General features: G+C 41.0%; 1 protein-coding gene across 2 annotated transcripts; it reads left to right on the top strand.

Moving 5' to 3' along the window:
- The first annotated feature begins 1492 nt into the window (after positions 1–1492).
- On the top strand, positions 1493–15351 carry NIPA2 (NIPA magnesium transporter 2). 2 transcript variants are annotated; one of them, XM_066545192.1, is made up of 8 exons: positions 1493–1515; positions 5646–5702; positions 9478–9541; positions 9897–10112; positions 11844–11900; positions 12675–12765; positions 13305–13465; positions 14380–15351. In XM_066545192.1, exons 4-8 carry the CDS (start codon positions 9974–9976, stop codon positions 15015–15017), a joined length of 1086 nt encoding a protein of 361 aa, XP_066401289.1. In that variant the 5' UTR covers positions 1493–1515; positions 5646–5702; positions 9478–9541; positions 9897–9973; the 3' UTR covers positions 15018–15351. The 2 variants fall into 2 exon arrangements, with proteins under 2 accessions (XP_066401289.1, XP_066401288.1); XM_066545191.1 differs by lacking the exon at positions 1493–1515 and adding an exon at positions 2414–2628.
- Positions 15352–16270: the final 919 nt, after the last annotated feature.

Genomic DNA, 16270 nt, shown 5'->3' with positions numbered 1-16270 from the left:
ACACTGTAGATGTTGCACAAGTAGACTCACAGATGTGGTTTTTGGTTAGCTCAGCTGTCTTCACAAAACACAGCTGGAAAGTGGTCATCAGAGACCCTGTTAAAGCTTCCTGAGGTTTAGGTGTATTTTTAGGTGTATTTTTGCCCTTTGCCCTTTTAAATTTTACAAGATATTTATACACATATAGTAGATACTAAGCCCTAAAAAATCTGTCCACAGCCACACAAAAGGACCTACATTGACTGCTCTCATTAAATTCCTTGGGCACAAGGATGGTTTGTGCACCTGAATTACCCTATGAGAACAGGTTAAATTAGGCAGGTTACCACCATTCTCATGCTTGGTGTTCTTGCCAGATACTCAGGCAACATGCCTGAAATACTGTGCTGTTGTAAATTACTCTGAGATAGTTTGAGTATTTTCCATTACTGAGCACAACCCCAGCTTTGAAATAAATATTTATTGTGCCAAATTTTGTGCCAAATGCAAAGCATTGAATTTGTACTTTGAACAGTTGCATGTATGTTTAAGCATAACTAACAGCTGAAAAAACACGAGAGGGGATTAACAGAACAACTGAAGTTCCACAAATGTCTAAACTGCTTAGAGGTTAATATTAGAGTGAATATTTTCAGGTATTTATTCATTATTGTTTTAGCTTGGTTGAGAGGTGTTTTTGAAGGGAGGAGAGCAGAGGGAGACAAGAGTGGAAGGGGAAGGCTAAATTGACTTGCTTCAGTCATTACTCTTATCTCAGGAATATGTACATATACACATTATCAGCATTTGGCACAATCACAGGCACATGAAGTTCTTTAGTTTCTTTAAGCTTTGAACCTAGCTATCAGTACTTAATTGCATCTGTTTATACTGTACTGGTTTAGGTGGCACAGGTTTTAATCTTTTAATCCATTTGAGAAATTATTTTCACCAGCTGTTAACTTTTTCAAAGACTTCACAGTTTTGATATCTTTTGGTAAAACACAGAAAAGCCAGTGTCTTACTGTGTCAGTATGTAGGTAATTACTGTAAATTGCTTAGCAGCTTTTTTATCTTAAAGTATATTTTCATACATACATACATACATACATACACATACAACACTATTTTCTAAGTGCAAAGTTCATGTCAAGAATACTAGAATAGTTTTATATTGGGGAATGGAATGTTGCCTTAGAGAATAAAATAGGCCTAACATTTATCCATGTGCTTTGGGTGGTGTAGAAATGTAATTTTTGTGTCAGAGCAAGGGACCATTTTTAATGAGATATAACACAGCAGGTAATGTGATGAGGAGTGGCTTTGTCATGGGTATTCCACAAGGGAAAGCCAAGACTGGTTTTGTTTCCATGTCTTTCCAGGTGTTGCAAAAATGAAGCAGCTGCTTGTGCAGACTGGGATAATGTCAACAAAAATCCTGAGAAGACTGAAAAAATAGGAACTGCTGTCACTAAGGGATGTGACAAAACTGTCTTGAGTTTAAAGAGCTGCATCTTCCATGAGGAGATACCACAGGTATTTTGGCAGTGTTGGTTGTTCAGACTTAATGTTACAAGGCAGCTGTGTCAAGCATGCTCAGAGATAGTCATGAAGAAACCAAAGAACCCTCTGAGCCTGATGCTTGTTATGACTTTCAAAGACTCCTTGTGTGTGAGGACAAATATTTGTCTAACTGTATTTATCCATTTACTTTGTATGAGATTAGAGCAGTTTGGGTAAAGCACTGCTGAGAGTGGATGACCTGGATTAAATTGATTCATTAACCATTCCCTTTACCTGGCCCAGTGAAATGTCTCTCCCTTATGGCAGACAGCTTGTGTTTATTTCAGCCTGCAAAAGAGAAGGCTCGGGGTGACCTAATTGCAGCCTTCCAGTACCTGAAGGAAACTTTTAGGAAAGATGGGGCAAAACTATTTATGTAGTGACAGTGCAGGAGAAAACGGTATCAAAGTGACAAAAGGCATGTTTTAGATTAGATATTAAGAAGAATTCCATGCTGTGAGGGTGAAAAGGAGCTGAAACAGGTTGCCCAGAGAAATTGTGGATGTCTCATCTGTGGAAGTGGTAAAGGCCAGAGTGGATGGGGCTTTGAGCGAGCTGGTCTAGTCGAACGTGTCTCTTGTCCACGCCATGAAACTGGATGATTTTCAAGGTCCCCTTCCGACCCAAACCATTCTGTGACTTTACGATTTTCTGTGAGTGTAAAATCCGCGCAGCGCGGATGCTGGCGGGGCGGGTGGCGGCAGTGACCTACCCGGCTGCAGGGCGGCCGCAGCGAGCCCGGCGGGTGTGCCGGCACTCAGCCCGGCCGGGGATCGCCGCCAGCCCGGGGAAGGCGGCGCTGCGGGAAGGGCAATGTGACCCGCGGCGGGCGGGGCTCGGGCCGGGCCGCGCCCCTTCCGGCGGCCGCTGCCGGAACCGCGGAGCGGAGGGGGCGGACGGGCCCGGGACACCGCCTCGCCTTGCGCTGCCGCTGCCGGTCCCTCCCGCCCCGTCCTGTCTCGTCCCCTCATGGCGCTGGAGCGGACGGGCACCGGCCCCTCCCGCCGCCCACTCCGGCCTCCCCCGCCCCCGTCTCCTCTTGGTTCGCCGCTCCTGGCGGGCATGTGAGCGGGGCCGTGACCGCAGGTAACGGCGGGGAGAGGCGGGAGGGAGCCCAGCCGGCCCCGCGGGGGCGGGGGGAGGCGGCGCTGCTTCCCCGCGGAGCGCTCGGCGCAGGGCCCTCGGTGAGAGCGAGCGGGCCGGGGGCGCGGGGCTCCGGGCCCGAGGGTGGTTTCTCCGTAGTGGGAAACCTGTGCTGCTTTGGTCTGAGAGGGCCGAGGTTAAAAGCTCCAAATCGGGCTGTTTGCGGGGCTCTCCCACCGAGCGGGGTTATCCAGGTACAGTGTGCTGGCTCTGCCCGTGCTCCGGAGCCGCTGTGCCCCGTACTGGGGTGCGTGTGGTAAACCGGGGAGATAAATGGTTTGCCTTCGGTTTGGTCCAGGGTTGAGTTATCCCAGGTTGAGTCTTGTGCAGTATGGTTCCAGAGCACCTTCAGAACTTCAGAGCCCTGGTACATCATTCTGAGGTGGAAAAAGTAGTCGTAGCTTTGCATTGTAGCTCATTGTAGTCTTAAGCTGACGTGGGGAGGTTTAGATTGGACATTACGGCGAATTTCTTCATAGGCAGGGTGATGAGATGTGGAGTGGTTGACCAGGGAGGTACCTGGTGGAGTCACTGTCCTCAGAGCTGTGTAAGAAAAGACTGGACATGGCACTTAGTGCCAAGGTCTGTTGACATAGTGGTGGTTGGGTTATGGGTGTGACTCCATCTGACATGTCTTTTCCAGCCTAGTTGATTCTGTGATTCAGAGTGAAGATTTTTGTTCATTCATACACTGTGAAGATATTGCCTGGATCTAAGTCCTTCGCCCATGTTTTTCCCCAATCTTTTTCAAGCAGTCAACTTTCTCTATTTCACTACAATGTCTTTAACATTGTTTGTACTGAAAACGTGATAAATGTAAATCACTGTGGTTCTATCTTAAAGCCTTTTATGTGCCTTGTATACAGTTAGGGTTTTTCCCCCCGGAAGGTAACAGCTTCATCCATAGAAAATTATTCCATAGGTTTTGTTGGTATCATTGTATTTAGAATTCAGTGTCACATTAGTTCTGCTTTTGTTAAAGTTCTTCATTCTGATGATAAAATCCTGGTGACAAGAAGGCAGGTTATATTGGGTTGTCAGTCCTGTCAAAAGAGTAGCTGTGACTAATGTATAGATTGGACTTTACCTTCCTGGATTATCTTAAATTAGAAACTGCCCATATAAAATACCAAAGGTGGAATTTCAGTGACCCTGTGCTGGTTATTCCTCCCACAAGAGGAACTCATGTGCCAGGTATAGCAAAGATGAGGCAAGTCTTATCTTTAGTCTATTTTGATAGCTTTCCCTGAAAACAGTCAATGCAGTATCAGTTGCAAAGCACTGCCTGTAGTTTGTATTCAGTTAATGAATTACACTGTTATAGTGAAGATACTTTTTAGCTTTATGGGAAAGTGCTTTAATTAAAGGTCAGGTTTTTTTAGAATAACTACAAGTAGCACATGCAAAGAAAAGGTTTTAATGTGGATTTTTTTGTTTCCTCCTAGTTTCATAAGATCAAGTGCTTGTTACTTTTGCTTTATAAATAGAAATCTGCTATAAAGTATTAATTTTCCCCATAGTTTATCTAAACCTTTTAAAATAGAGAGCTGTAGGATAGTTAATGTATGTTTTGCTTTCTGAGCATGTGATAGTGCCTCTAACATTATATATATATGTGCATATATATAACATAAATATGATTTTAGCTTGCCTATGTGTAATATGTAAATAATTATGTGTATAAGTTTAGGCAGTCTTTAACTTTGGCAGAGCTGGAAAACTGTATCCTGTATTGGGGTAAATGTGCAGTACAAAATTGAACATATTGTTTCATGAACAGTGTGTACAGAATCTGTAGGTACTGTGTGCATCCATCTTGGCCTTTTAAAGGTGCACATGACTAAGGTTTGAACTCTTTTATCCTGATACTCTGTTGTGTCTGTCCTTCAGTATTCTCTCTGTACCTCTGTTTAAAAGATATGTTTGTGAGTGGAAGGAACATGACTGAGGAAGGCTTGCATTTAATAATTAGGTGTATTTGGGGGGTATATTTAGTAATCTAAGATCATTTCTGTGTTCATACTCCCCACTGCCCCAGCATTCTGTGTATCCAAAGGAGCGCTGCAAAGGTGTGAAGGGGGTAGAGGGGAAGATGTATAAGGAGCAGCTGAGGCCACTTGGTCTGTTCAGCCTGAAGAAAAGGGGACTGAGGGCAGACCTCATCAGGGTCTGCAGCTTCCTGATGAGGGGAAGCAGAGGGGTAGGCACTGGTCTCTTCTCTCTGGTGACCAGTGACAGGATCCAAGGGACTGGCCTGAAGCTATGTCAGGGGAGGTTTGGGTTGGATATTACAAAAATGATCCTCGCTCAGAGGGTGGTTGGCAGTGGAACAGCTCCCCAGGGCACTGGTCACAGCACCAGCCTGACAGAGTTTAAACCTGTGTGTGTTCAGGCACATGGTGGGTTTCTTGGGGCTGTCCTGTGCAGGGCCAGGAGCTGGACTTGATGATCCTTGTGGGTTCCTTTCAACTCAGCATATTCTGTGATTCTATATAAACATCCTCTGAAAACTCACCATATCAAAGCCAATAATTAAAACTTTCTTATTAGTTATTTTGCAATAAACGTGCCTTAGCACTTTAGTTGCAGAATGAAACTGAAAGAATTAGGAAAGTATTTCAGTTCAACTTTAATATGGTACCTTCCAAAGAATAACTTAGATCACAGGTTAGTTTCTTTGATTTGTGAAGTGAAAAACAAAAGGATGAAATAACTATGCCTTCAGGCAAGCTGTATCTAAGGAAGATCAAATCTAAAATCACACTGATTTGTTATTCAAAACATTCTGAAATTCAAATATTCAAAATATTCTGAAACAAAATCCTCTTCCTTTTAAAGCATACATTGGACATGGTCTTGTGTGTCATGCATGAAAATTAAATTGTCTTGAAATAATGGACATAATATTTGTGCCAAATTCTTAGCATGCCAATTAATGCTATTTTTGATATCTGTTTTAGAAACCTAACTTCCAAATACTTAAGAAGTGAATGCCTCTGGATTTCTGAACAAAATTGGTATGTATAATGAGCTGTCTACAGGCTCACCACCAAACATTTGGATTTCTGTTTTGTTAGGGAATGTTTGTTTCATGTAGTTTAATGCTCTGGAAGGGAAGGGAACACATAATAGCCAACATGAGACATAATAGTCCATGTGTATTTGTTAAAGCAATTTGTTGATTCAACCTCCTTTTCTTCTCTGACAAGCTTTATGGCTAGAAGGGCATTAAATAGGTGCTTAATTCCAATGTTAGAAACATAAAACTTAAGCAGAATTGACAGTAAAATACCATAGAACAGTTCAAAAGATACAGAATGGCTGTACCTAGAGTATTATTGTCTTGTCAAAGCAGGCTTTTGTTCAAAACTCTTCCATCATGTCTGAATCTTTGGATGTTTAATGTTATTGATCTGGCTCAAAAGACAGAGCAATAATCAGTAACATTGGGCAGGGAAGGATTGCCAGTGTGTAACCTTGATTGAATGTTTTCAGGAAACATTTCTAAAAAAAGAGATGTTTTTAAATAGGAGTAAATGGAAGGTATTACACCCAGGCAGGAGTAATTTGCTATACAAGTGCAGGAGGTTATACCAATAGAGAAGTTGAAAATGACTCAACAGTAGGTGACTGCAGAAAAAGGGCTAAAAAACCCACCTGATTTGGATGTTTCTTAAAAAGAAATACAGTCTACCACTTATTGCAGAAGTGATAATAACTCAAGCTGAAGTACTATATACAGCTTTGGAAATTGCACTTGAAAAAAGCTTTTGGGAAAGGACCCAGAGGGTGCCACAGCAGGAGACACCTGCAGGGTAATGTTGATATGGGGATTCAAAGATAAAGGGACTTGTATCTTTTTCCAGCAGTGGGATTTGGTAGTAAAAGTGAAGATGATCAGATAATGAGAGTTCCTAATGGCATCAAAGCATGGCTGCCACGTTTGTGAAGTTTCCTTTACAAGAATTTTGTGGGAGAAGCTTGGCTGAATTACCTATAATGAGGAGCAGCAGTGAATTATGTAGTAGATGGCAGAGGGTTGAAGTAAATGGCCTGTTAAGGTCATTTTTTCTTGCTTAATGACATCATCCTGATCATAGCTGAAAAGAGCAGGTTTTAAAAAAGATTCTTGAATTTAAATAATGTAGTGTATATTTAGATTGTTTCTTGTAAGTCTTTTATTAACTCTAGAGGGCTTGTTGCCAAGTAAGCAAAGTTGGAACAATGCACCATGTCTGCCTTTTCCAGCTCTTATTATTGCTTCCATACAATGTACAGCTTGTGGAAGTGATACTAATTTTCTTTGGCTGGTAACTCCCATATTCTTACTTATGCTTACCTGCTTTTAAATGTAAAATATTACTTCTTCTCATTACACCACTTTTAATGTTTCTGAATATTCAGAGAGGTCACTTGCTGCAATAAATGTAACATCTTTGGAGCACTGTGTTTGTGCTGCTTTTGAGAGAAAATGACTTCTGAGCACAGAGGCAAAGAAGTGTTATCCTGTGTTTTACATCAGAGAGTCTGTATCTTGCTAGCATTTATGATACATTTGGTTACATCTTGAAAATAAGCAAAAAAACTTTGTGGCTAATCTGGATTTGTTTATCTCCCACAGTTTTTTTTTTCACATTCTGAGTTTCTCCATCAATCCCTGTCTGATAACCTTCAAACCCAGGTCCCTGTGTGATCTGTCATTGCACTGTTGCACACTGAGAGTTATGACTCACGACGCCAGCAGATCCACAGGCAATTCATTAATGAGTGGCTCTTGGAGGCATGGTGGATGTTGTAGTTTCTGTGAGTAGGAGAGTCTCAGCCCTTCTTTACTTCTCTGAAGTAAAGCAGAAGCAGGAAACTAAGACGCCTCCATGACACTGCTGGTCTTGAGTGGATGAAGTGTTCTATGTGTTAAAATCAGCTGTGAACTTGATTAGAGAACCTTTGCAGCACTGCACAACTGCCAGCTTTATTTAACTCCTACATTTTCTGGCTCTTCTCTGTTTATAACCTAGTAGTGGCCCTAGCTGCTGGAATGCAACAGCTTTGGCATGTCCCAAGGCAGAAACATGAGAGGCGTTATTTATTCCAGAAACTGCTCATTTCATGGCATTTTCTCATGCCCATAGAGAAAATGGGCATATTTTTTCTTGATTATATTTATAAGCATGCATTAATTCTTCTTTTAGTAAGTCTTAGGGTTAGAATTAAAGTCCTGATTTCCTAAAGTGTAAAACTTCCAGTGCCTGGTACTGCTTTGACCTTCCACATGTCAGTTCTGCACATGCAAATTATATCTGCTGTATTCAGAGGGAACCAGATCTCTTCAGAGGGAAACTGGGTCCACCATGGCTGTGTGACATGTCTGCAACTGTAGACATCTGAATAAACCTTAGGTGGAAACAAGGCAGTCCAGCCAAAGTAACAATGGGCTGCTTGTGTCTGTGAGGACAAATAAATTCGATGGGAAGAGCTAGCAGTAATTTATCCGAATGTATGTAATTTAAGTGGTTGAGATTTGAGTTGTTTACAAGGTTAACAAAGAAGTTCACAGGGCACTTCAGCATATTTGGGACATGGGGGAAAGTAGAAATACTAGTTTTGAAGTGTAGCAACCTTTTAAAGTCTAAATTCATAAAATTACCTGTGAGCACACAAGGTTCTTCATTCTTCTGCGATCTAATTTTTCCTCTGCTGCAAAGAAAAGCAGCCTGTGCTTTCCCCTTGTTTCTGGAATGCAGTGGGTGGAAGTGTCAGGATGGGACTAACTGATGCTCTTTTCCTCTGTCAGTGTAGGTGAAGATATGCAAGCCAAGGAGAGAGGAAAAGAAAAAAAAGTGGCTTTGCCAATATGGAGAGTTCTCTTTTAGTAAAAAGCTGCACTAGTAAAATTAATCCCATTAATAATGGGATAGCTAAAGTAGCAACTAGTGAAAAAACTGGTAAAATATAAAGCTTAGCAAAACCAGCTCCTCCTCCCCCAGGTGATGCTGTAGTACTGTCACATTTTGCACCAGCTGGAGTTAGAAGAGCATTCTTAGCTCGATTACCTGAACAGAGTGCCTTACACCTGCTACAACAGATGGTGCAGAGAACAGCCACAAAATCTTATGTCTTTTCCTTGCATTAAAAAACTTCTTCAAGGGACTGAAAATCTTGTTTGAATTTCAAACCAGGATGATATTTATGCATTTGAAGTGGCTGGGTTTGGTCTCACACACTGATGAATTGTCTTTCTTGGTTTTATTTGTTAGGTGGTTTTGTGTCATGCAAGAATCCAGTTTATTTTTAAAAGTTTATAGAAAGTGAAAGCACTTTCTTGTAGATCATTTACTTAGCTTCTCCTACAAAATAAGATGTTAAAATTTCTGTGCAAGGATTAAGGGAAGTGGATTTGAGAATTTTGAGCTGTGGCTCATGCAGCATTTTGAGTATTGCTATGTTGAGTGCTTATTGTTTTCCTTTACTTTTTCACAGCCTAACTGGATGCAAGTAAGAGGATCTGTTCTCAGTTTTAATGCTAACCTACCAGTAGCTCTCTGTTAGGTTTTCCTAGAGGTACAGCAAATTAATCAAAGTTGAAAGCATAAAAGTACAAGGAAAAGCAATATTGAAAGGTACTTCATACAAGTATGGGAAACTGTGTAAAATAATTTAACAAAGGACTTATTTCTTGCCAAATTTTCCTGTTAAAGGGTAATTGCATGTGCATGCATATGAAGTTTGTTTGTATTATGAAAATGGCTATATGATTAAACACCCTTCTAATACTCCCTTTCATTTTTCTAGGGAGTTTATATGGAAGAAATGCTGCTGCAACTGTTCTCAAACTCTGTTACAGGCTGATTTCAATGTAAGTCATTTGTTGGTCGGTATCATGGTGTGCCAGACACAGATTTGCATACTCAATGAAAAGAAAAATAAATTACATATTTGTAAAATGTCCCTGAAGTTTCTCAAAGAATTTTTGTTTGGGTTTCAGTTTTTATATACCAGGTCAGAAACTCTTCCTTCTCTGTGTTCAGACTTGTTAGTTACTCATCCTTAGTGCAAGCTTATACATGCTTCAGATTGCCTTATTTTTGTTAACCACTCCTTGCAGAAGCCACTTGCAGGAGAACCAGTCACATGAGCTGTTGAGGATTTTCCTATACAGCACCTTTTTCTTTCAGCTTAATCCTAATGTGATTATTTTGCTCATGTTTCAGTGTTGCATCATTTTTTGTTGAGTATCAGAAGTTGTACTCCTCGTTGATCAATGTGACAGTGTTCAGCAGTTTACGAGATGAGCCAAACTCGTGGGAAGTATGACTTCTGTATTGGTCTGGTGTTGGCTATGAGTTCCAGCATTTTCATTGGAGGAAGTTTCATCCTGAAAAAGAAAGGTCTCCTCCGGTTAGCCAGGAAAGGCTCCATGAGAGCAGGTAAATACATCTTTTAATACATTGCTGATGTTTAGCTTTTGCTGTTTAACAGAAGGACGCTTTTGTTCATTAGTTCATCAAACTAATGATGTTGTTTTGACTTTCTTGGGTTTTTGTTACGTGTGTATGAAACCTAAAACAGAGCTGATGTGTTTTTTCTCTGGTGTCAGATACCCTCAACTCTGTGTGTGACACATGCTATTTAATGCATATGTAATGCCCTCTGGGGACACTTGTCAAAGGATTCCTTTGTGTGTCAGTTAAGTCTAAATTGTACTTGCAAATTGCAAGCAGCACTCTTAACTACGTCTGTGCTCCTGAATGAGTGAATTTAAGAGAGTTTTAACCATGTTTGGGCGTCAGAAGATTGTTTTAGAAAACTAAAAGTCACGTGTAGTAACTGTGATGAGTAGTGCACCTCAGGGGTTCATACTGGAAGCAATGCTATTAAATATCCTCATCAGTGATACAGACAGTGGCATTGACTGAATGTGCTGGCAGCAGGGTCATGGACCACACTGAGCTGAGGGGCGCAGTTGATGCTCTAGAGTGAAGGAAGTGGCATCCAGAGGTATGGATGGGACCTGGATGGGCTTAGGGAGTGGTCTGTGCAAACCTCAGGAGGCTCAACAAGAGCCAGAGCAAGGTGCTGCACCTGGGTCAGGCCAAGCTCCAGTATCAACACAGGCTGGGGAGGGACAGATGGAGAGCAGCCCTGGCCAGAAGGACTTGGACATGCTGGCACATGATAGGCTGGATGTGACCCAGCAATGTGCACTCACAGCCCAGAAAGCCAAATGTGTCCAAATCAAGTGTGACCAGCAGGGCAAGGGAAGGGATTCTCCCCCTCTGCTCTGCTCTGCTCTGCTCTGGTGAGAGCCCACCTCCAGTGCTGCATCCAGCTCCAGGATCCCCAGCGTGGGAAGGACATGGACCTGTTGGAGCAAGTCCAGAGAAGGGCCATGAGAATGATCAAAGGGACAGAACAGTTCTGAGGATAGGCTGACAGAGCTGGGATTGTTAAACTTAGAGAAGAAAAGGGTCTTGCGACCCCTTATAGCACCTTCCAGTACCTAAAGGGGGACAGAGAGTACCTAAAAAGGACAGAGAGATGAGACTTGGTTTTGGGTTTGTTTTTGGTTTGGTTTTGACCAGGGTCTGTATTGACACGATGAGGGGCAGTGGTTTTAAATTGAAAGAAGATAAATTTAGGTAGGATAGTTGCAGCATCCTCAGATGATTCAGAAGGTTGACTCTGAATATTTTTATTCAGTACCTGTCATCTTTGCTTCTAAAAGATGGTTGATCTTGAGATACATAATTCATGCACCCTGGTTTGGAATGAGAAAATGTGATGCTTGCACATGTAATCAACCACATATAGACCATGTACAATTTCTGCAGAGTAGCAGTCTTAGTAAAGAGACACATAACTTGGCTTTTCATGTAATTTCAGTGATTTGAAAGAACCCTGTTTCTCAGGGTAATGCAGTAATCATCAGTGCCATTTCTAACACTAAAGAAATAAAAAACTGGTTGTAGGAGGCACAGGCACATCAGAAACTGAAGATGCTTCGATTTCAACCCTTTTACCTAGAGAGCCTAGGTACCAAAAGGCTGCTCATGTTTTTAAGGGCATGAGTTGCAAAAATTATTTTAAGTCATGGCAGTGTTATAAGTGACAGGGTGTCAATGTTTTTAGTGGACTAGCCAATGTTCTTTCAATTTTAGGTCAAGGAGGTCATGCATACCTTAAGGAATGGCTGTGGTGGGCTGGACTTCTTTCAAGTAAGTATCAAAAATTATTCATCTAAGTGTCAAAAATGCAATCTGCATTATATAATTTTAATAAATAACTATGCCACAGATGGCAGCATGGTTACAAAAAAGGGAAAGAGATTGTGTTTCTGCAATACATGGAAATGTCACCTTGTGATTTGATGGATGCAGTTCAGATTTTAATGTAACTTCTCTTACATCAGAAGCTCTTCCTTTAATGTAACTGCCCTCTTTGTGCAGTGGAGCTAGGCAGACATTTGTTTTGTCTTTACTGCCCATATGCATTCTGGTTTTTATCTTAGCAGAGAAGTGCTTAGATATATAGGATTTTTTGAAGGGAAGCATATTTTGGCATTATGCCTGTCTTAATTTTTTTCATTGCTTGAACTGTCAACTTACTGTCTGTATTCAGGTAACTGGCTTACTGTATGTGTTGTGCTATATCTGCTATTGCAGATTTCTCCATGCAGAACTTCATGAGTCAAGCTGGCAGGCTGGGGGGAGCTACAGCACAGACACTAAAATAAAACACCTGATTTGATAAAATTAATTTTAATACCTGTTGTATGTAGTTCCACAGCCTGCTTTTAAAATCTAATAGTGGTGGTCAGGAGTAGGGGTGTGTTCTGCTAGTACTGTTAGCTGAATGCTGTCATTAGAATTTTGCATTGTTCCCTTGCTGCATGTTTGTGTCTACATGAACACTGTGGACACTTGCCCTGATCAGAGGTTTGTTACATGAGGCAGCCTAACTCCTGGGTTTTAATTGCTGTTCCTCTGCAGTGGGAGCTGGCGAAGTAGCGAACTTTGCTGCCTATGCTTTTGCACCAGCTACGTTAGTGACTCCTCTGGGAGCTCTCAGTGTTCTTGTAAGGTAAGAAACACTAACAGAAAGCAGGGTGACTTGAGACAGAAAAGTAAAATATTTCTTTAGAAATATGTCACTGAACTATGCTGTAATAAATGCATTCTACACAATAGAGTGCTCATAAACATCAGGAGTAACTTTTAAGTTTCTCCAAATACGTAGTGGCTATGATACAGAAGGGTTCCAGCAATGCATCTACATGTCCATCTCCAGAAAAAGCTATTGTCTTCTGCATTTCAAAAACATGGTGATCACAGCAGAGCAGTATTTTCATTCCTAAGTAAAGATTTTTGTCTTAGTAACATTATGTTTGCAAGTTCTCAGATCTCACATTTTTTTGGCAGGCAACATAAAAAAGGGGTTCTGGGCAGAGATGTCAAATACTAACAGGTAGTTCTGTCCACAGCAAGTATCTCAAGATAGAAAATTGTATATGTGTGACTTGTACAGTCAAAAGTGACTTGTACAGTCAAAACAACCTGTAACTTGATGAGCAAATTAATATTACTAATCCCATGTTTGTTGATGCCTTTTTTATTTCTTAGTGCCATTCTGTCATCCTTCTTTTTAAATGAAAAACTTAATTTACATGGAAAAATAGGATGTTTGTTAAGTATACTGGGATCAACTGTGATGGTAATTCATGCTCCACAAGAGGAAGAAGTAGAAACTTTGGATGAAATGTCCCACAAACTAGGTGATCCAGGTAAGAAAAATACTGGCTTGAGCTGTACACAGCCCATCATTTCTTCATTTTATAGTTTCATTACTGCTGCTTTCAAGTTCCAGGAAGATGGCCTGTGTCTGCTTCATGTAGACAAGTCCAAATAAAGTAGAGATTTGAATTCTGTAACATAATTCCATAGGGTGCTTTGCATGATGGCAAGATGAACTTGTCTGGCCTTGAATAAAGTGCCACTGATGTGATGGTTTAAACAAATGCAGCAGTACAGCTGGATAAACAAAATTTCTATAAATTTTGATTGAAGTGTGTCATCTCTAAGCCCAACTTTGAGCTGTCCTTAAAGTGAAAAGGTAGGTGTTGTGGTGCCTTCTGAGAAGTAAAGTCTTACAGATGAGCTGCTGCGTGGAAGACGAGGCACTCACAAATGCACATGTGCAAAATACTATTTATACAAAGGCAATTCTCATCTTAAACATGAGGAAATAACACAGAGATTAAAAAGTTGTTCTTAAGGAATGACCTAATTGTTGGAAATCTGCTGATGAATACAGCCACCTGCCAAAATGTATCATTGCCTAAAAAAGACTCAGTTCAGACTCAGCCTGTGTCCAGTGGCATCTACACCTCAGAGTTTGGGTGTAAGGCAGTTTAGCAATCTAATCCTGTAGTAGTCTTGCCAATAGACTGGTAATACATCATGCCTGAGCTACAGCCTTTGCTTTGGCTTGCTCACTTTGAAATCATCTAAACTGTGATGCTGGAGGAATAATGAGAAACATCCTGAACTCCTCTGTTTAAGCTGAGTTGGTCCCATTGTTAATGAGTGTTTTCCCTGCACCTCTAAGATAAATATTTCTGATAAATAGAGTCCATAAGTAACAACTGTGTCCATTAGTGTCTATAAATAACAAGATTTTTTTTTCCTCCAACCACAGGTTTTGTGGTGTTCGCAACGCTCGTTGTCATTGTGTCTTTAATTCTAATATGTGTGGTGGGACCTCGCCATGGACAGACCAACATTCTCGTGTACATAACAATTTGCTCTGTAATTGGAGCCTTATCAGTCTCCTGTGTCAAAGGTCTGGGCATTGCTATAAAGGAACTTTTCGCAGGAAAACCAGTGCTGAAGCATCCATTGTCTTGGATTCTGCTGCTAAGCCTTACTGTCTGTGTGAGCACGCAGATCAACTATTTGAACAGGGCTCTGGATATATTCAACACTTCAATAGTGACTCCAATATATTATGTAATCTTCACAACATCTGTTTTAACTTGTTCTGCCATCCTCTTCAAGGAATGGCAAGACATGGCGGCTGATGACATTATTGGCACCTTCAGTGGCTTCCTGACTATAATTGTGGGGATCTTTTTATTGCATGCCTTCAAAGATGTTAACTTCACCCTAGCAAACCTGCCCCTCTCTCTGCGGAAGGATGATAGAGCGGCCAATGGCACTTTGCTGAGCACATATGACAGCTTTAATGATGATGAAGAAAGTTCTGCCTGCCTAGGTGAAATGCAATCCACTGAGAGTCTCTCAGCCAGAAGAAATGGAAGCCTGTCAGCCTTCTGAAAATATCTACGTGTTACTTAAGAAAAGAACAATTCTGTAACCCTGGATTTTTTTTTTCCTGCTGTGAAACGTCTGAGCTTGTCTGGAAAGTCATGTACTTTTTAACAGTATGTGTAGACAATCGTTGATTTTTGAGTTTGATTCATTTGGATAAAGAACACTGAAATATTTTTTATTTGCCTTACTTTTACTTTAAAAAGTACTAAAATGACCTCAGACCACAATTGGTTTTGTTGCTTAAGTTATGTGTAAATACTTTCATTTCATTCTTCTGTTTTTAAGATGTATTGCACTAATTACAGTTTTATCAAAAATAAATGGCTTTATTTCTGCATTGGTGGTAAAAAGGTTGCAGCAACCCTGAATCCTTTGTACTCGTGCCCTGACTGACCATGGAGTAACCATATTGAAACAGGAGCTGCAGCAACTACTCCTGTCCCAGTTTGTAAAAGAGAAAAGGGAAGGCTACAACCAAGCACAACCAATCCTTGGAAAATACTGGTTAGGTAAACCTGTATGCAAAACTTGCTGGATTTACATCAAAAATCCCCAACTTTACCAAACCAGAGTGACAGGCTGGCAGAAACAGGAAGGCAGGAGCTTGTGTTCTGAGTGGATAGGTGAGATGGTAGCTCCTGCTGTGACAGTTTAAGCAGAAAGAAGGATCTGAATCATTACTAGTAGCCAGAGAAGCTGCTTCCTCTGCTGTAAGAGAGGTCAAGTTCTGTCTCTGTGCTGCAACACGTGCCCTGGCTTTGCAGACCTGTTCTCTGCTCCTGATGTTACAGCTTGAACTCACAGAATTGCTGTTTTGTTTGCTGTGACACTGAGATTTTCAAAAATAACCAAAATAATGAAACATTAATGACATTGCTTAAAAAAAAGAGGGGGGGAGTGGTGAGGCAGGTAGGGGGTAATTCACTTTAGTAAAGGCAGAAAATAAAAATTAGGGAAGAAGGTTTTATAAGAATTTTCTACTCTGCATGTGAAAGTTGGAAATACCTGGGACAGACACTAATAGTTACTGCTTGATGTTGTCAGGTTTAGTGCTTATTGTTTAAGAGAAATTAAGATTTTTCCTAGGACAGAAAAACCTCAAGTTATCACCTGTGAAACAAAATTCTGATGCCTTCCTTTCTTATGTGTCATAACATACAGGAGGGGTGAAGGTGTCAAACAAGAAAAACGTTTTTGCTAAGCGCTAATTGGAAATGAAAAAGTTACGCTTTTTGTGCACCTTGCTGCATTTTTCC

This window comes from Molothrus aeneus, chromosome 2, assembly GCF_037042795.1.
Source record: "Molothrus aeneus isolate 106 chromosome 2, BPBGC_Maene_1.0, whole genome shotgun sequence".
Lineage (NCBI taxonomy): Eukaryota > Metazoa > Chordata > Aves > Passeriformes > Icteridae > Molothrus > Molothrus aeneus.
This window is presented reverse-complemented; position numbering and strand designations above follow the sequence as displayed.